Below are 21932 nucleotides of genomic sequence, written 5' to 3' on the forward strand. Positions count from 1 at the left end.
GCAGCAAAAATACACTTCTCTTTAAAAAAAAAAGAATAAACTTATTTTTAGCTCCTATCCTTAATTTTACTTTTGCAATTTTATTCTTGCTATTGACATTAAAAAGATATACATATTTCTCGACGAGATATTTTTTTTACAGAACTACATATATCTGCAAAACTGATACAGACACAACATTTATCTGTGACATTGATAGAATAATTTTTTATTGGAATAAAATACTTTGTACTGTGTATGTCGCAAAAATTCTTATATTCTAATAAAATCTTATTTTCTAGTTTATGTAAGAAAACTTTACCCTCTTTATAAAATTTATTCTTTGTTATTTATAAATTTTATCTACAAATTTTCTGATCCGAACAGAAATATAACATATGAGACGATTTTAATATATTTTTTACATTGAAATAAAATATTTTTTATACAGGCTTCATTTATTTCAATATTATTCGATGAAGATTGATTCTAAATTTACATCATGCATGTAATTTCGCATGGAAAATCCAAAGAAAATTGAGTTTTATTGCAATTATAGCGCAATTATTAATTCTTACGTAAGTACTGTTGCAGTATAATCTCAAAATCTAAGTAAAATAAGACAAATTCGTCACATGTAAATTACATAATGCATAATGCATCATGCTCAAGGTTTTGATCTAATAATGTTGAGTTATTTTGACAATCTTATTATGAAAATTTATTTTTTAAAAATTAATAAAGAAAGCGAATACAATTGTTCCTTTTCTAAAAAGGAACATGTTTTATGTCAATTTTATTTTGTAATTGCATTTTTTGTAGCAATTCTACGATACTTTTTTTTTAAAACATACTTTTAAATTCTATTATATAGATATAGATATAGATAGATATATAGACTTTTATTTATGGGAACATTTGTGAAAAGCATGGTGTACGCTACATCAGTTGACACATTAGATGAATTGGTACGGAAAATTGCAAACTCTTGTCAACAAATACGAAATAAACCTGGTACTTACTACATACTGTTAAAATTTGGTACCACCTTTTTGAACATTTTGTATATTAAATAATTAATAATCAAATTTTAAAATAGAATACTATTTATAATTTTATATGTATTCTGTAATGTATGTGTGAATGTTAATACATGTTTTCATATATATATATATATATATATATATATATATATGTGTGTGTGCGTGTGTGTGTGTCTTTTAATTTAAAAAATTTTTTAAATTATAAAATATATAAAATTAAAACTATAGAATTCTATTCTGAATTCTAGCATAAATTATAAATTATTTTTAGTAATATTTATAAAATATAACGCATTCACTGAAATTGATTTAATGCAATATTTATTTAACATATGTTTTAAAAATATATTTTTATTTAAATGTAATATTTATTCGCGTGCTATACATGAGGTAAATTATTTTTTTTAGTGTAAATTTCTTTTATTTATTTTATAAAAAAGATATTTATTTTTTATACAATTTGCTTAATTCTTTAATTTTAATACGGATATAGTTTAGATCACCATGGGATATTGTCAGACTTGAATAAATAATGACTATGGAACAAGAAATGATCAGTCGCTATAAAATTAGTGTTTTTGAACGAGAATATTTTTTTGCTTGCTATATACTGTTTTCCTCTATTTTGTCTTTGTCTTTATTGTAGTTTTATTCTCTGCCTTTCTATCAAATAATGCTTAATTCTCTTCTTGCGTTTTTTTCTAATAACACATTTTCCACGTAATTACGCAAAAAATGAAAAAGAAAAAACTGGAAATTGAAAGATAATAACAAGGTGGTATATAAAAGCTTGATTTACTCGTGTAAATCAGTCTTGATTTATAGCTGTTCTGATTCACAGCGACTAGAAGTGTAAAGTTTGTCAATAATTTAAAAAGCTCCAGAAAAATTCCGTTTTGAAAAATGGCTTGGAAAATGTTTGCTACAATTTTTACTTTTGCACTAGTACTGGCTTATGTTGCAGCAGAAATACGTAAGTTTAGTATTTGTTCAACTTCATTTTTATTGTAATGTGCTGTAAATGACTATAGTCATATTACAAAAAAGACTCGTTATACTTTGAAGTGCAAAATTTGGATTGAGATGAAAAGAATATCAATAAAATATTTCTTGGATTAGTTCCTTGATTTTGATGCGAACAAAAGACTTTATACAATCCCATAATTTAATAATTTTACTATTATGGATATCTAAAGAAAATTAATATTAAATATAACATAATAGTGCGGTGGCAATGTAAACTGCATATCTGCAATGTCATATACGCATTGTTAAAATGCTTTAATAAAAATAATGTAAAAGTCACAAGTTTGAAGAAATATAGACAAAAAAAAACAGTTATAATCATAATCTTTGCGCTCTTAATTAAGATGATCTGTTAAGAACTTTTAGTACTATACATAAATGATATTTTATTCGTTAAAAATGAGTTCGATCTTGATCAATTTGTGACGCATTTAATCAGTTTTTTTTAGCATGAATAACTTCGTTATTATATATATTCTATTTTTTCTAGAATACATGGTTTTTTTTCTTTCTGCCCTTTTCATAAGTATAGAATCAGGTTTTAATCATATATTTTTTCTAAGTAACAGTAACGATTTACACATTAAGAGTTTTAAACTCATTTTAATTAATAATAATGACTGCTATAATGTAGTATCTACACATAAAAAAATAACCAGAAATCAATTAAGCAATAAAAATTAATTCCAACTGAATTATAAAAATTAATACAGCGATTTATACACGTGCAAACATAATAATTATGGCCATAAATGTTGCAAACGTAGTTACTATACTCACATTATTAATATTTAAATTTAATCGCTTATGTCCAGAACAATTATTGATTCTGATAACTTATAATATTTCTTCCACTTAAAATAATTTATTTAATATTTTATGTAACAGCACAAATACAATTAGCGTAGTATACATTTAGTATGTATCAATAATAATAAAAATTGCATGTTATTTTAAAACATTTTATTATTTAACATGAATTTTTTCAATTGTCAATTTTATCCAAAAATTACAAGTTAATAAAAATGTTTTGTCAAGAGACACGGCAGTGTCTCGCGCTAAGTACACGTGCATGCGCCCCGTGTATTTTTACACGAGCCAGAAAGGTGCGAGTATATTTGAGATTTTTGGATATAAATAACGGCTGAACCGGTCAAATTCTAAGTAGACTTAATGGATAGCTTAGGTTTGAATTATATAGTAAAAGTGTTTTTATTTTTTAACAGCCTCTTACATTCATGTATGCGGTCGCCAAAATCCGAATCTGGATCAATGTATTACGAACAGCATTAACGATATGAAGGATAATATTTGCAAAGGAATACCGGAATTACAGAGTCCACCAATTGAGCCTTTTTTTGTTGACAAAATAGCTATTTCCGACGTAGATAATGCCAAATTATACCTTAGAGACGCAACAATAACGGGACTTTGCGATTTCACTATAAATTCTCTCCACATAGATCTTGATAAGCTCCATTTCGATATTGGTGTCATATTCAAAAAAGTTTTCTTGAACGGCACGTATGATTTTGATGTACATGTACTGGTGCCTTTTGTTCAGAAAGGACCCGTTTTTCTTACTACAGGTATGTATAATTTAAATATGATTAAAATAAAACAAAAATTTACTGAAATCTACTTTGATAAACTTTAAAGATTTAAAACGCAATTTTCTTTTAGCGATGTTATCAGAACATGTTTTTTTTTGCAGAAAACTTGTTAGCAAGTGTTGGCGTAGATATGAAAATAGTAAACAAAAATAATAAGAGATATGTATATATGTCAAAACTGAACTTGATTCTCGACATTAAAACATTGAGCAGCAAGTTTGACATGAACGGAGAGGAGAAATCTCAATTAAATGAAATTCTTAGTACTTTCCTAGGCAGCAATGAAGAAGAATTTATCAACAGAGTTAAACCAACACTGGGAAAAGAAATCTCTAAACAAGTACTTTCAATTGCGAATAACATAGTTAAGCATTTCACTTTCGACGAGCTCTTCCCTGAACGACCGTAAATGTTAGAACTTTAAGATTTACTGTCACAAAGTCTCTCCGTAAATTCGCCATTCAATTTGTGGGGCTTATGGGGATAAGAATTTTGTGCAAAATGCATTTAATATGATACATAGTTACCAAATTATAAACTTAATAAAAGTGCGATACTGTATTTTATTAAATTATGTATCTATAATTTTATAACTATATACACATATATATATATACTTGTAACTAATGACATTTTATTTCTACTAACTTTAATTTTTACTAACTTTATTATTGTATCCATGTAAAAAGCTTATGTGTTATAAGCCATAAGCCATTCTCATGTACCAAATAAATGCGTTGTTTTAATACGCACAAAATTAAATATTGTATTTATTAAGATGTTTTTTTTATAGTATCCAAAAGTTGATAAAGTAAAATATGTGTCGTAACATATATGCGTCGTTTTAGTTTAAGAAAAGGGGAAAATCTTGAAGAGAAGAGGATTTTGCAAATTGAATATGTAACACAAATTATTTATAAATACTACATTTACAAATTTTTTAGCTTGTTATGTATGGGCACATAAAATTTACGATATATATACAATCCTCCTGCATATGTCACAATGCATTGCATTTTAATATTTATGCAAATGTCTCTTTTTTATTACACCACTTACATCAGAAATATTATGCAATGTTTTCAAGATTTCAATTTAGTCGGACAATCTTCGTGAAAGGTCAAGGTTATCGAGTTATGTTTTAATATCATAAGTGAAGAATTGAGCTATGCATGTGGTACACGTGCTCATACTCATAATTATATTATTTATTTATTTTAATTTTTATTGCAATTTTATTCTTTTTTTAAGTAATATATTGTTACAGTTTTTTTATATTATAAAAATTACGCAGATAAAAAATTCTTGATAAAAATTTTATCTCGCTTTAATATATAAATATATAAAAGCTTGATCTAGCGAAACCACTGCCAAGGGAACGGGCTTGGAAAAATTAGCGGGGAAAGAAGACCCTGTTGAGCTTGACTCTAGTCTGGCACTGTAAGGAGACATGAGAGGTCTACCATAAGTGGGAGATGGTAACATCGCCGGTGAAATACCACTACTTTCATCGTTTCCTTACTTACTCGGTTAGGCGGAGCGCGTGCCCCGAGGGCTTCGTCCCCCGGCGGTCACGTTGTTCTAGAGCCAAGCGTGTCAGAGCGTGATCAATTCACGTGAGTCGGTCTTAAGACTGCGTTTGGAATACAGCTGTTAAGATTATATACAACTGTTCTTTAAGTTACATTTTTAGAAAGTTTGTAAGAAAAAAATTTTCGGCTTGGAAAATGTTTGCTATGATCTTTACTTTTACACTTGTAATTGCATATGCTGCAGCGGAAATACGTAAGTAAATAAAAGATAATACGTACTTGTTTCCATCATTATGTGATCACGATTCATTCCATACTTACTGCTTGAATAGAAAAATTCTACTCGTAAAGCCATACTGTGATTGTTTTCTGTTTATATGAGTTTTAATAATACTTATGTTAGCTTCAGTTAACTCGAAAACTTTCAAAAATCTGCTACCATTGAATTTTTCGACAAATATATGTATTTTAAGCAAATTTATGTTACAAGTCTATTAAGACAAAAAGTTCACTTTATACTATGTATGTTCTATATGCTAACATATGTATATTGTGTGATTTGTGTGTATAAAAGATAAAAATATTCAGCAAATTTTGATTATTTATTTGATTAAAAATTATACATAATCTGCATTAATAAAATAACTTTTCTTATAAATATCAGAAATTATCTATAAAACAAATAGCGAGTGTAATGTTATATTCTAGTTGCAACACAGAAAGTATATTATTGTTAAAATATAACTTTTTAACGTTGTTACATTTTTTTAAACTAATTCTACTGACAATTTTATTAAAAATATTTCATTATAAAAAATGATTGAAAAACTTCTAATTTTTACAGCTTCCTACATTCACATATGCGGCCGCAGAGATCCGGAAATTGAACAATGCATCTTGAACAACATAAATAATTTGAAGATTAAAATATGCAAAGGAATACCGGAATTGGATATTCCATCAAATGACCCGTTTATTATTAAAAAATTAGTCCTTGCCGAAACGCCCGAGATCAAATTATATATTATAAATGCGCAAATAAGAGGTTTCTGTGAGTTCAACATAACTCATTTTCGTGCAGATATTGATACTCTCCATTACGATGTTGAGCTTATATTCGACCAGATCCGAGCAAAAACCACTTATGACTTCGATATACGTTTACTGGTACCTATTGTACATAAGGGACCCCTTTACATTACTACAGGTATGTAAAAAATAGTCGATTTTTTATTAAAATAAAGTAAACGTTTAAAAATTTATTTTAACACAAAAGATATATCTGATATAGTTTTATTTAAATTACCAAACTGTGTGTTCTTCTAGACAACATAGGAGCAAAAGTAAGCTTGGATTTCAAAATAGTTACCAGAAATGGCAAGAGATATACGTACTTGGCAAAGATGAAGTTAAACCTCGACATAAAAAAATACAACGCTGAGTACAACGTGGAAGGCGATCAATTTGGTCAATTGCAGAAAATTATTCATAACTTTATAGGTCAGAATCAAGAAGAGATTATAAAGAGTCTTAAACCGGCACTGGAAGAGCAAATCTCCAAACGAATTATTTCGATTGCTAATGGCGTAGTTAAACACTTCACTTATGAGGAGCTTTTCCCCGAACAAATCGCTTAGAATTTTAATGTGTCATCGGCTGCACTTCGATATTTACTGTCAGTAACTGTCAGAACTGTACTATGAAATCTATAGTATATGTGACATAAAATATTATTGTTAAGGAATACATATTCAAGACGTTTTCTAGCGACACTTATGTGTCCCTTAGAGTACTACTTATCTTCCTACATACACGCAACACTTCTTCTACACGCACCCTTCCGGTTCCCGTTCGCTCTCCACTAACAGTCTTTGTTTTCTTGCTTATATTGTAAACCTTATTCATACAGTTATTGAAAGTATATATACGTGCATTGTGTCAGCAACATCTTCATGTCATTACACTAAAGTTATCCTCAACAATTATAGAAAAATATAGATTTTTAGTACTGACAGTGAATATCGGAATGCAGCCATTATAAGATTATTTTGTGCATTCTACAATTTATTTGTTTAAAGATTAATCGAAAAATAGATTTTTTTACAATGTTTTAAAATCGACGATACAAACATAGCTCATAGATAAAAACAGATATCGTGTAATAATTGTCATTAATTGCTAACACCGATTTATACTAAATAATATTTGCTTGTATAGAACAATAGTTCGACAAAAAAAGAATACCTATTTGCTATCGTGTTACTTTGAACGTGACGTTTGAGAATATTGCTAAACTAAAAACTTTATTATTTATGTATTGACGACGTAGTGAAAATTACAAATAAAGAACTGATATATTTCTTTTTATATTAAATTGACTAAGTTTTTATATTAAATAAATGATAAGGTATATAAAATAAAATTAAAATAAAAAATATTGGATTGTTATATCTGTGATAACGTTAATAAAGAAGACTTATATAGATTTAATATGTGATATATGTATATCGATTATAAGTATTATCTTATTTATATTCCCAAATAGCAAAACGCTATCATATTTACAAAATATGTGCGTAAATTCGTGACGACTGTTTGCGCAAATAACATGTAAAACTGCATCCGCAAATGCTCAGTAACAATATTGAACTTCTTTTAAACAACTGTTTATTCAATCTTCGTTACACTTTTGCAGCAACAGTTTACGCTCAGAGGCTCTATTCGTGTACAGTTTATATATTATTGATAGAAACAATTTACATATTGTTGGTGCAAACAGTTCGTTGCTGTTTTACTAATAATTAACGTCGCATGTTTGTTAAAAGATGCTAAAAGAATTATAAAAATTTAATGTTTAATTAAATTAAAATTAGAATATTTTAAAGTGATCGGATGTTTTTCTTTATTAAGGTGATGAAAAAATATAAACTAATTTTCTAATTTTTTTAATGTTATGAGATATCCATGGCAAAACATATATAAAAAAAAAATTTTTTTATTAGCTGTCAGCTCACTAATTCATTAGGAAGAATGTAATGTGTAAATTATATTTGATTATTTATGATTTTTTAAATTGTCGAGTCTTTATTCACATTTCGTTGCAAGCATCCGCATTTAGTTCACTTAGCATTGGATGAAAACCCGATATAAAAGTACTATTATTAGACAATTTATGCAACTATTTTATGCCTCGTAGCAACGAATATTAAATAATGTTTCTTCGTAGACGCGATATTTGTTCAAGGCGATATTGACGTAAAATCAGTCGAGTATTAAGAGGAAAAATGAAAGATTCTGCACTACGTAATGGAATTTAACTGGATGATTCTTTTACATGTTTTCTCGATGTCGATTTGCATAGAATTCTTAAAATTCACATGATCTGCATGATAAATTTATAATTTTGTCAAGCATTTATTTAACAAAATTTTCGTAGTTTTTCCATTTCCACTATTTAATTTGTTCCTTTTTGACATAGGAACGATGTAAATTACGACAATCAACTGATATTAATATAAATAATTACTATTATTATTTATTCCTTTACTATCAATCCCCATTTTTTAATCGTTTAATTGGAAAATTTAAAAAATTGATTAGATATCTTACATATATAAAATTATGTATATATTTATTTGAAGAATAAAATACATTATTTATTTAATTAAGGAACGTTGGATTAAAATTGATTTGTTATTATTACTTCTTTTTTTTAACTTTTGCGTTCTAGAGAAACAAAGTTGCAACATATGAATATATGAATATGTTTTATTCGTTCCATATTCAGATGTAATAATAAGAAAAATCAACTTTAGTCATTTATAACGAAGAATATTCTTAATATCGTGAGTCTCTGTATTAAAATTTTCGCAATACAATTACTAAATTCGGTTTTTATGTTGTTAAGCATTTAAATAGCGCGAATAGGGAATGGTTATTAGATTATTTAAAAATTGTGTATTATAACGTAATCATTTGTTTATAGTTCGTTATAGTTCGTACTCAGGCGAGACCTTGATATTGTACTTTATTTAATATATTCTAATTACATATAATTATTCTAAGAGTATTTAAAGGCAAAAGACACATTAAAGATGTATTAAAAGGATTTTTTATTTATGAAAAGAAAATATACAAATAGAAACAATTAACACTTTAATAATATATAACAGTGTATGTACATATATATATAAGAATATAGAGCAAAAATCAGTTTTTTTATTTCCTTCTGCATGTGCAAATTTCCACATTTTCTATGCTAAGATAACAGGTTTATCATGATTCATTGCATAAATTGAGTATTTACATAACACAGATATAGCTTTTTATCAAGGTATAAATAATTAGTGAAAAGTAAAAAAAATATGTAGGAAGTTAATTATTTCGTAGATTAGTAAACTTTGAATACAAGAGCGCGTCTGTGGTTGCGGTTAATATTAACCTCAAAGTAATGTTATACAATGTCACAAGTTCTGTGTTCATCATCTATATTTATTACATACGACACATTTGCCAAAATGTATATTCTTGAATTTTGAAACTCCTTTACAGATACTTGCAGAATTAATCATTTCGCTCCAAGCATTGATTTATCAATATATCACTGATATAGGGATGATATAGAAATTTATATCAAACAATGATTTAAATGGTGTAAAGATTTATGTATATTATTATAAAATTTACGCAGAATCTCTTTGACGTAAATTTTATTCAAGGAAGACGAACACATTTACATATATCCCTGTATGGAAAATCTAGGAAAATTAAATTTTATTAATTATATTTATATTTATCTTTTTTTTTCCTTTTTCTTGTGTCTTTATCGTATGTAATTATGATCTATAAAGAACAAACAATTTTTTACAATAAAATTATATAGCACTTTGGATATTGATTATTTTTAAATGACAACGGAAGAAGTACGATATTGACCGTCATTATAACAATTAAAAAGATATTCTTTCTACGAAACTGCATGTTTGTAAAATTAGTTACAGGTAAATGTAACATTTATTAGTGCTATATCCGCAAGTTTTTTTTTAAATAGGATATTTTTCCATGTGCTATAAGTGTTAAATATATTTTTATTTAAAACAAATTTTTTTTTGTTTTATCAAAGAAGATGTCTATTACTATAGGTGCGTATTATATATACATATATATAGATATAATTAATATAATTATCTCCACGGTCTTAGAATGAATCATTATAAATACTAAGAGAGAGGATAAATGCTGATTAAATCAATGCGAAACAGGATACATATATGTATGACCGAACGTTTATATCAGTCTTGATACCTGTCGGTCAACGTGTTAGGATCACGAGTGTTTTCTAAGTGTAATACTGTTCCATAGTATAATCTTAAAAAATATGCAAGAAATATTTCGAAAAATGTTTGCCGCAGCTTTTGCTCTTGTGCTTATAACAGTACATGTTGCAGCGGAAGTACGTAAGTAAATAAGAGATACATATACTTATTTTTATTGCAACACACAATTATAGCACACAACTCTTTGCATTATACGTAAAAAGAATTATTACAGTATTTAAATTGCAAAACTCAGGTAACAAAAAAATATATTTCGCTAAAATATTATTTTCGAGTTTAGTTTTTTCGATGATCTTGTTTTACTTGATGTAAAACGAGATTTTTGAACAACTAATTTATTGTAATTTGTGAGTATTGCGATAATAATTATTATAACGTATAACATTTTGGTTTCATTCTCGTTCGCCGCCTTCACTCTTAAAAGAAACTTTCCATTAATGTAAATTTCTTAAGATTTTAATGTTCTGCTTAACATTGCAATTACAAATAAATTACTATTAACAATTGTGTTTAAAAAATTGCATATTTCTTTGAAGTATATATTTTATCAGTCCTTTTTTATTCTATTTTCATTACATTTACAATTTTATAAAAAATTACAAATATAAACGAAGATATATATATATATATATATATATATAATATACTCTTTTCATAGCATCCTACATTCATGTGTGCGGACGCAGAGACCCGAATCTCGATCAATGCATTTTCAACAACGTCGAAAATTTGAAGGATAAAATCTGCGAAGGAATGCCAGACCTGAATATTCCATCGAACAATCCACTTATTCTTGATGAATTAGTAATTTTTGATTCACCCGATAACAAATTATATATTAAGGATACAAAAATGACGGGGCTGTGCGATTTTGTTGTGAACTACCTTCACCTAGATATCGACAAACTCCATTTTGATGTTGATTTGTTATTCAAACAAATTCAAATAAACGGCACTTATAATCTCAACGTACGTTTATTGGTGCCCATCACTAACACAGCGCAAGTTTATATTACCACAGGTATATAAAATAATTGATTTATTAAAATGAGATAATATTTCAATGATACTTATTTCAACAAAACAGAGAGATTTAAAATATATATTTTCGTTATATTTCTATTGAAATTGCTAAATTATATATTTTTCAGATAATGTAGGAGCAAAAGTAAGCGCGGACATGAAAATGGTTACCAAAGGCAACCAGAGATATATGTTTTTTTCAAAGATGACGATAAACCTTGACATCAAAGGATATAATATTGACTTTTCACATGAAAGAGAATTAGGCCAATTGCGCGAAATTATTAGGAATTTCGTAGGCGACAATCAACAGGAGATTATTAGAGTTATTAAGCCGGCTCTGGAAGAGAGTATCACCAAACGGATTCTCTTGGTTGCCAACAACATAGTCAAACTCTTTACTTACGAAGAGCTCTTTCCTGATCGAACATAAATCGTCAAAAAATTTGAGATCTATTGTCACGTGATTATTTTGTTTGTATTGTGATCCATTTGAAGAATAATTAAAGCACAAGATTTGTTATAATATTTTAATAACTAACGACACTTTATATTCTTGCTAAATAACGAAAATGAAGATATAATTGTTATTGATTACTAGCTTAACAATGCAGATTTGTATGAAATAATAATTATTTATACGTAACAATACATTTAATTAAACAATAACGTTTTTGTCTCAATACCATTTCATGTACATTATATACATATGTATAAGAGATATAGCTCGTAATAATAAAAGAGCTAAAATTAAATTTTGTATTATATTCATAATACAACTTTTAATAAAAAATTTAAGTAGATTTAATATAAAGCTCTATAAATAATCTGCGACACAATAAATTTAAGATGGGGATGATTAAAATCAATGGGCTATTTGTTTCAATAATATGCATTAAAAATGTACATTTTTTATATTATTTTAAATCTAACATATTCAAAATTATGGCTTTTCTTAAAATGCTAAAAGAAAAATGTATTAAAAGAGTCGTTTTTATTTATTCAAAAAAAATGTATCGACAGGATAGAAATTTTTATGACATCAAATATGATAGAAGCAAAGATACAAAATTCTTCTTTTAATTTTAAATGCAAAATTCTGTACTTTTTATGCTGAAATGATAAATTAATATATATTCTTTGCATTGAATATATTTATTCAGTAGAGACAGGATTGCGTCACAGCATAAACAATTAGTCACAAAGAGCAAAAAGAAGCACTAGTTTTTGCTAATCATCGTAGATTATTGAAAAAATTCGTACGTTTTAAAAATATACAATCGCGACATCATCAGATTTCAAAGAAATCTTACATCTGTTTACATTTGTTGCATGTATATATAATAATTGCAGAAAAGAGTTTCAATTTTAGTATTTGTATAGATCTTGCAAAGTTTTACAGAAATTTAGGAGAAAATTCGTTTGCATTATTTTGTTATTGATACATTATTTTAGATGGCATAAAGATTCTCGTAAAAAGAAAACAATTATACAGAAATATCTTTAATATAAATTTTATTAGTTATAATATTGTTTGACAAAGATAGATTATAAATACAGATCATATATACATGAAGAACCTAAAAAAAATTTAATTTATGAAATTACTTTTCTGCTTTTTCTTTATATATATATACAATTTTTATCTTTATATATAGTTTTTTTTTTTAAGAAAAATAGATTCAATTTTTTACTAAATTTAATTTCACTAAATGCAATTTTTTTTAGTACTATACTTTTCAAGTTATATATTTTTTTAAAATTGCGTATTCGCAAAATTATATAATTGAATATGCTACTTTTATTAATACTTAAATTTTTATTTCAACACAATATTTACTTACATTGCTGTGTCAATTATGTTTTTTGAATTAATAAAAAGCCTATTTCCTATGAAAGATGTTTATACGCATTTGACATGAGCATGACCATGATCTTTGTGTGAATCATTGCCTTAGAAAGAAAAAGAAAGAAAAAGAGACTATTAAATCAATGTAAGGAGGATATGTACAATGTACATATAAGCTTGATCAATTGTCTGTCTCGATATACGTTCGTCGTGCATCTGTGTAATATTACAATTCTAGAAAGTATTACTTCGCAATAGGAAGCACTTTGGTTTAAAACATGTTTGCTACTATTTTTGCCTTTGCACTTATAACAACGTATGCTGCAGCGGAAATACGTGAGTAAATGAGAGGTCAGTATTTATCTATATCATCGCGCGCATATGATTCATTTCATACTAACCGTGCAGATTGTCGTAATTCTTAAACCGGAACACTTTTGATCCGCAACTAGGAAATTCGAATAATTAATAAAACATTTGTCGAATTAGATAATTAATGTAAAAGATTTAAACAATTCTAAGTTGTGGTAAACATTAACAATAATTATAATGTATAATACATTGGCAATGCAAACTGCGTACCTAGCATTATGGATGTAGACAGTAATAATGTGAAGGACATATGCGTGTGAAAACGACGGACGAAAAAAAGCCGTTCCCATTATAGTCCTTGTATTTAATCAAAGCAACAGTAACGATGGTATTGACTTCGACAGGAATTCCTTGTCGAGCGTTTATCCACATATTTTATGGAATGGCATGTACGAGTACGTGAGAATGTTTTATAATGAATTTCCGCAATATGACAATTTGTCTTACAGACTTGGCTTGCTGCGAGCGTGTCGCTTATGACAGGTTTGTTAGCATTAGCAAGTTTAAAAAATACGGAATTATATTCTAATATTTAAATTGTACAATAAAAATGTTAAATAAAAGTTCTACGACGATATTTAGGGGGAATGTCTTATTATTATTTATTTTATTATTAATTGTGCAACTCTCATAAACCATTACTTCATATAAATTTTTCCCTTTCTTCTCATTGTCTTTTTATCGTCCGTCATTTCTCTTTCTTTTTTCCTTTTCTTTTTCTTTCTTTTCTCTCTCTTTTCTAACGCTATTAAAAAAGACTTTGTATATTGAATTTTTAAAAAGATTTAATATTGACGCTACGTGATATTAATGCTGTTTGATATTAATGTTATACAGAAAAAAAATTAAATTTATTATTTATATTACAAAATGCACATTATTTTGAAGTATATTTTATTCTTCTTTTATTTATACTTATACTACTGATAATCTTATCTAAAAATGTCACTTAAATAAAATGTTTACACTTTACAGCCTCCTAAATTCATGTGTGCAGCCGCAGAGACTCGCGAAGCTCGATCAATGCATCATAAGTAACATTGATAATTTGAAAGGAAACCTTTGCAAGGTAATTCCAAAATTGAGCGTTCCGCCAGGCAATCCATATACTTTTGACGAACTACTCGTCTCCGATGCGCCTAACACCAAGATGTACATTAGAGATGCGAAAATAATGGGAATGTGTAATTTTGTCGCCCTCCTTCACACGATCTCACAGACAGATTCCACTTCGATATTGAACTCTTATACAAACGGACTCAAGTGAACACTACTTATGATTTCAACATACGTTTACTGGTGCCCATCTCTTATAAAAGATTGGTTTATATTACTATAGGTATGTAAATAGAGAGAGAGAAAGAGAGAGAGAGAGAGAGAGAGAGAGAGAGAGAGAGAGAGAGAATTGATGACGTCAATGTTATACGACAAAAAGATACTTTAGATAAAACATTTTAAAACCTTTATTTATATTTTTATTGAAATTACTAAATTGTGTGCTTACAGATAATATAGAAGCAAAAATCGACGTGGACATGAAACTGGCAGCTAAAGGCAGCAAAACATATGCATACATATCGAAGTTGAAGATTAATATCGACCCCAAGAACTATAATGTCGAATTTGATTTGAACAAAAAGCAGGAATTAGGATAATTCTATGAAATTGTTAAGAATTTTGTAGGCAATCAGGAAGAGATTATTAAAATTCTTAAATCGGTTTTAGAAGAAACGATCTTCAAACGGGTCATCTTGATGTGGTTCTAATGATGTGGTAAAACACTTTACTTACGAAGAACTTTTTCCTGATCGAACATAAACCGTCCAAAACATTGTAATCTATTGATCATTGATCATTCCGTTCTTTTGTGATCTATTTAAAGAATAACTGGTTCAATATTTATTGTTATATTTAAAAAAACTGACGAGATTTTATTTTTGTAAGAATGAAAACAGACATACAATAGAGGAGGAAATGTTAAAAAGGCTAAAAATAAAATATTGTTTCATGATATTATATCATCTTTGATAATAGCGATAAAAGAAGTTTAAATATAGATATGTTATAATAACCGCTCTTGATTTAGTTTCACTTTAGTCTCGATATTCATAAATGTTTTACCAACAATAAATAGAATATAATACATGAAAAGTGTTTCTTGTAACAATATGGAATACACATACGTTGCATAACCGTTATGCAATTCATCATCCGCAGTAAATGGAAAAAAAGACGATCTGATGCAGATATGGTAATGTTTAATCTCTTAGCTCTACACTTGTGATTATTCTTATATGATTCGTTGTTCACGAGTACGCTTATTTGCCATTGAATTTACTCAGCTTTATTCGAAAGTACATTGCTGCAGCGTGTTTAATTACCAGGTTCCTGTTGCATTAGAACTGTAATTTTGAAATATATGTATATAAAAATACAAAAGAATCTGATTTATTTCAATTGCTAGATGTATTGCTATGCTATTTGTGATTACGAAGAATTTATTTGTCACAACTTGTTATTATATTATTATTGTTGTACTGAGATGCAATAAATTTGTTATAAAGAAAACAAAATTCAATATAGCATCTTTAAACAAATTTGATTTATAGATATTACATCTATAAATTTAAAGTGCCAAGTTATTTTTATTGAAAAATTTGAATAGCATGTTTTCTTATTTTGGTTTTAGCGGTTTAAAAGCGGTGATTTCAGTCTAATCGACAACATTCTGGAAGCCTCGAAAATGCAAGAACGATGATTTGAAGCAGCTGCTCGCTGAAAATCCGGCTTAAACGCAAAAAGAACTTGCAGAGCAGTTGGGAGTGACGCAACAAACCATTTCCAAACGCCTACATGAGATGGAAAAAATTTAAGAAGAAGGGAAATGGATTCCGCATAAACTCATTGAAGCCAACAAAAACGAGTGGCGGGTCTTTGTCTTCTCAATAAGCAGCGTAAGAAGTCTTTCTTGTAGAAAATCGTTGCGGGGGACGAAAAATGAATACTCTATGATAATCCAAAACGCAAAAAGTCATGGAGGAATCCAGACGAACCATCAACATCGATCGCAAAGCCAAACATGTTCAGAAAAAGATTCTGCTCTGCATTTGGTGAGATATCAAGGGAATGATTTATTATGAGGTGCTGAATCCGGGTGAAACAGTTACTGCGGACTGCTATCAACGCCAATTAATCCATTTAAATCAGGAATTGGAACAAAAACATGGAGCTTATAGAATATCGATAATGCAATAAACAATACCTTCTGCATTACAACGCAAGATCCGCATTATGACGCGAGAGAAAGAGAGAGAGGGAGGATGTCCTCAGCTACTGTTCGAAGATTGCCGAGGCTACGAGCGCACACGTTACATACACACGTGCCTTCTCTTCGTGTGCGTATTCCCACCACGTGAACCGTGTTTTTAAATGTTCACATTAATTCTGGCACCATTGATGTCGACTGGTGTGAAGTTTTCGGAGTTATATCCATTAGTTGCAAGAGTTTCGAAAGTTACTTTTAGATTGTAATTAAGTTTCTAAAATTTTTTGCTAAATCTCTGCCGCCGATCCTGTGCCGCCGATCTTGTGCCGCCGATTCTGTGCCACCGATCTTGTGCCACTGATCCTGTGCCGCCGATCCTGTGCCGTCGATCTTGTGTCGCCTCCACCAAACCTCCGCCAAATCTCTGCCGTTTGTATCCAAATTAAATATGGTAACTGAAAATAAAATTGCAAGCAAAATATAAATTTCTGATATTTCTATAACAAAATATGAATGTTTAATAATTCATGGATTACTCATTATTTACATAATACGTTAAACGTAGTTTACATTATATACGTAGATGTAGATTATTATATTTTATGCATAAACACTCAATCCGGGTTGAATTTACTTTTCGCTGACAAGTACGGAATGCAGAATTAAATCTGCACAGAAAAGTATGATGTTTACTGTGTGTCGATAAATATGTTTTCACAGTGATATTTTTATTCAGTGCTTTCAACCGCGTCGCGTCAACAACGAAAGAAATGGAATTGGAATTAAAGCAACGAGAAGATATTTTACTGCTTAATATCATATGTTGCCAAATTTGCAAAGAAGTATTTATAATTTCGTCAATAAAAGTATTCCTTAATTTTCTAATTCTAAGTGCTTGTCAGTGACTTATCTCTGTTCTAGTTTAATAATGATGATAACGAATTTATAAAAATGATACATTTTGACAATTGTTATTATTAATTCTTCGTGATCACATTTATCTACAGTTTTATAATGGTCACTCCGAGGTCAAAACGACCCCGGCGACTTTAATCTCGGCTGTCGTATTTACAGTTTTCATTATTTTGACTTAAAAAAATTACTGAACTTTCTTGAAATGTTGTAAAACCCTATAATATTAATTTTGTTAATTATTTAATATTAGCATATATTGAAAAAAAAATTGTAAAAGTTAAGCTTGGAGTTAGTGTAATTCTGCTTTGAAAAATTTTTGGGGTTATGCTAATCCCATAAGTGACCACCAAGGGTTAAAACAATAATAATAAAATTTTCCCAAAATTTTTTCAAAATCTGCTAGTATTTAAAAGTAAATGTTTTTTGCATTATTCTGAAATTTTCTAAAAATGTTATTATTTTTTACAAATATTAGCATTTCACAAATACTCGGTTATACTTAAATTTTATTGTGTTCCTTTTCAATTAATAACTAAGTAGGTGTTTTATAAATATTGTAAAATTTAACAATAAATTCCAGTCTCATCGACAATAATTTCTGTAATCGTTAATTATTAACATTTTTTGGTAGTAAGCTTATAAAAAATACTTATCTTATTTAATTAATCTATATCATAACATTTATAATTAAAATAAGTGAAAAAGTATTTGCTTGTTAAATGTGAACTGTTTGCAAGGTAATATATTAATAATCGTATATTAGATGTTGTAATACATACATCATCAAACACATCAAATTTGCTTCTACTTTACGTATTACTGTAATCATAGTCTGCAAAAAGTTATTTAATTATTTCAGGTGTCTATTTGTTCTTTTTTATATTGCTCAATTTCTAAAGAATTTGAGATAAAGTTCGAAATATTAATATAGTAACTATTATAATCAATGTATATAAATAACTTCATTAGCATTTACGTAAGCACACTATTTTCTTGCTTTATCATCATTTTATCTTGACGCAATTTCACATGCAACGTTTTTTATCCTAATATGTTACACGATTGTGTTTTCAAAAGCGCGTTAGAAATCTCGTAAAGAGAGTTATTTAATTAAATTATTAAACAGAGCTAAACTTGGAATATTTTAATCTAATTTGCTTTTTTTCTAATTATTGATAAAAAAAGTCAACAAATAATGTCGATAAGATTAACAGTTCTCTCTAGAACAGGAATCTGTTCACATATGCAATATCTTCTATTTTAGTACTGTATAAATATTTTTAGCATCTATTTTTTAGATTGTATACTACGTCTCAAGGACATTGCACTATAGTATAGGATTCTGAATTAAATGAAGTAGAATATTGGCTTTTCGCCAAATGTCAAGGTCGATCTACGATTTTAAAATCACACTCGACTACGATTGATCATTGATAAATGTAGAAGTCAATTACGCTAATATTATTATAATACATTTTAATACGTTAATTTGCTAATTGCTAATATAAAAAAACTTTCTGTAAATAACATTTTATTTTTTGTTTTCACGGAATGCTTCTAAGAATTCTTTACAAATTTCCGCATTTAATCCATTTAACGTTGAACACCAATGTCATGTCTGACGATAGTAGACGTGTAATTAAATTATTTATACAACTTCCTCGTATCCTCGCAGCTAAATTGCTTCGATAAACATCGTTGCTTAGTAGATGTGGTCCTCTCCTTCTTCTTCTTTCCGCGATGCCGATTGGTTCTCTTGCTGGCGCATACTTCATTTGCAGCTAAAGCTAAATAGCGCGCGCGAAGCACGCGTCTGTAGTGTCTAGTATTACAAAAAAATGGCATGCCAAGTATTCAATGGAAAAATGAAAGATTTTAAAACAATATCTAATGGAGGTTTAATCGCGGAATCTGTTCGCATATGCAATATCTTCTATTTTAGTACTGTATAAATATTTTTAGCATCTATTTTTTAGATTATATACTACGTCTCAAGGACATTACACTAGTATAGGATTCTGAATTAAATGAAGTAGAATATTGGCTTTTCGCCAAATGTCAAGGTCGATCAACGATTTTAAAATCACACTCGACTACGATTGATCATTGATAAATGTAGAAGTCAATTACGCTATTATTACGCTACTACATTTATAGGTTATCTCGTTATCTGATATCAATTTTTATAGCTTAATTAATATTAATTTTTATTGTTTCTTTGATTTAATTTATATAGAAACGGCATAGACTATGTCAATCGGTTAACGATATTAGTAAGCTAATTATTATTAGTAAATTCTAATTTTTATAATCAAATACTTATTATTTAGTCTTTTATTTCAATTAAAATTTATATAATTAATTAATTAACTTAATTCTGTATTAAAATTATGCGGATGATTTTATTTGAAGAGTAAAATTAATCTTCAATTCTCTATCAAGAAAATATTTATGAAAATTTATATGTTAATACTGCTTTTTTCAAATTTTTGCGTCCAAAAAATACAAAATTGATAGATTGATTTGATTTTATCGAGAAATACTCTAGAATGTTGTTGAGTATACACCGAAATTATAACAACTTTACAAAAGAGATGTAGATCACAATTCCAGCATAATGGGCTATTTTGAATAATAATTTAGAAGATGTACATATATATTTAAAGAATATATCTATTTTTCGCAAAACATAATAAGTATTCTAAGTTTATTTTTGAATAAGTATGTACAAATAAATGTAAAAAGGCTAAACTTTTGTAGATGAAAGTTTGATGATGTTATATCTTCAATAATGATTTTTTAAACAAGAATATACAATACATTACTAATATAGCATCAAAATTAAATAGTATATCTACTATTTATTATATTTTATGTCATTAACCTGTAGAGAACGGAAAAGTTTATTTTTAGACTTGAAACTGTTCATATACTAAAATACGAAGTTTTTTTTTATCGCTATAAGTTCCGTAGTTGCGGGAATCTAATTTACAATCACATGAATGTTTTACGAATTTTTTCTATTTTTGGTTAACGTTCCAGACGAGAAGTCTATTTGTAGGCTCCACGGAAGTCGCTTATTTTTCGCACAATAACACTTCAACACATATGTGAAAGTTATAAATAAAAATAATAAAAAGTCATGAAAAAACCTGCCCGTCCTCTAAAGGTTAACGACGACCACGTATCACAAATAATTAGTTACGAAGAATAGAAGAATAGTTTTCTTTTGCTAATTACTTTGTGATCCATAAAAAGGAAACTATGTTTCAGCAGAAATACGTGAGTAAAAAAGAAAAAAAATATATAAGTGTATGTGTTGTGTCTTTATCATGAATCACGATTCTTTCTCTATCACGGAAAAAAGGATTAGCTATGCAATTATATGTAATTATTATACATAAAAGAAATCTTGCAGACGGCTGTTTCACTATTCATATACTTTATCATTAATAAAAGTTAAACAATATTAAATTATTGATTATGCTTTCAGAATTTAACATAAAAGTGTCGATGTGGTTAATTGATAAATTATGTATAATGTAAATAATTTTAAAATGTCTGTATCTATAATTATATAATTTATATATAATATCTCAAAAAATATCATAGCTATTAATATTTAAATTTTCTTATAAGAACTATTATTGGATAATTGTAAACAGCAATGTTTATATCATTCTGTCGTAGAACCTGTATATTTATGTGAAATAAAATGTCCGAATAATTTTTTTACATTTTAAATATTAAGTGTCTTATTTGCATACTTTAAGTTATTTATTAATAAACTAAAATAATATTTTATAATTGCTTGGAAATATCGTTAATATTTCATTTTGGACAAAAGTTATTTATACTCCGCTAAGAAATGCAGACAAGCTATTGACGTAAACCTTGTTTGTTCCAACATTATGCCAACATCGTCATAAATCTAGAGTATGAGCGTATAAAAAAATTAGAATCTGTTATTTAAATTTTC

General features: G+C 27.8%; 3 protein-coding genes and 1 pseudogene across 3 annotated transcripts; all 4 read left to right on the top strand.

Moving 5' to 3' along the window:
• The first annotated feature begins 1820 nt into the window (after window positions 1-1820).
• LOC139819995 (uncharacterized) lies at window positions 1821-4423 on the top strand. The gene is made up of 3 exons (XM_071789867.1): window positions 1821-1995; window positions 3275-3637; window positions 3763-4423. The coding sequence occupies exons 1-3, from the start codon at window positions 1926-1928 to the stop codon at window positions 4068-4070; spliced, it is 741 nt and encodes a 246-aa protein (XP_071645968.1). The 5' UTR covers window positions 1821-1925; the 3' UTR covers window positions 4071-4423.
• Window positions 4424-5237: 814 nt separating this feature from the next.
• Window positions 5238-7683, top strand: LOC139820698 (protein takeout-like). Its single transcript, XM_071791141.1, has 3 exons — window positions 5238-5446; window positions 6038-6400; window positions 6520-7683. Exons 1-3 carry the CDS (start codon window positions 5389-5391, stop codon window positions 6828-6830), a joined length of 732 nt encoding a protein of 243 aa, XP_071647242.1. The 5' UTR covers window positions 5238-5388; the 3' UTR covers window positions 6831-7683.
• Window positions 7684-10473: 2790 nt separating this feature from the next.
• On the top strand, window positions 10474-12221 carry LOC139819889 (protein takeout-like). Its single transcript, XM_071789649.1, has 3 exons — window positions 10474-10649; window positions 11188-11550; window positions 11681-12221. The coding sequence occupies exons 1-3, from the start codon at window positions 10571-10573 to the stop codon at window positions 11983-11985; spliced, it is 747 nt and encodes a 248-aa protein (XP_071645750.1). The 5' UTR covers window positions 10474-10570; the 3' UTR covers window positions 11986-12221.
• A 156-nt stretch (window positions 12222-12377) lies between these two features.
• LOC139819891 (uncharacterized) lies at window positions 12378-16346 on the top strand (annotated as a pseudogene).
• The last annotated feature ends 5586 nt before the right edge of the window (window positions 16347-21932 follow it).

Source organism: Temnothorax longispinosus, chromosome 10, assembly GCF_030848805.1.
Source record: "Temnothorax longispinosus isolate EJ_2023e chromosome 10, Tlon_JGU_v1, whole genome shotgun sequence".
Taxonomy (NCBI): Eukaryota; Metazoa; Arthropoda; class Insecta; order Hymenoptera; family Formicidae; genus Temnothorax; species Temnothorax longispinosus.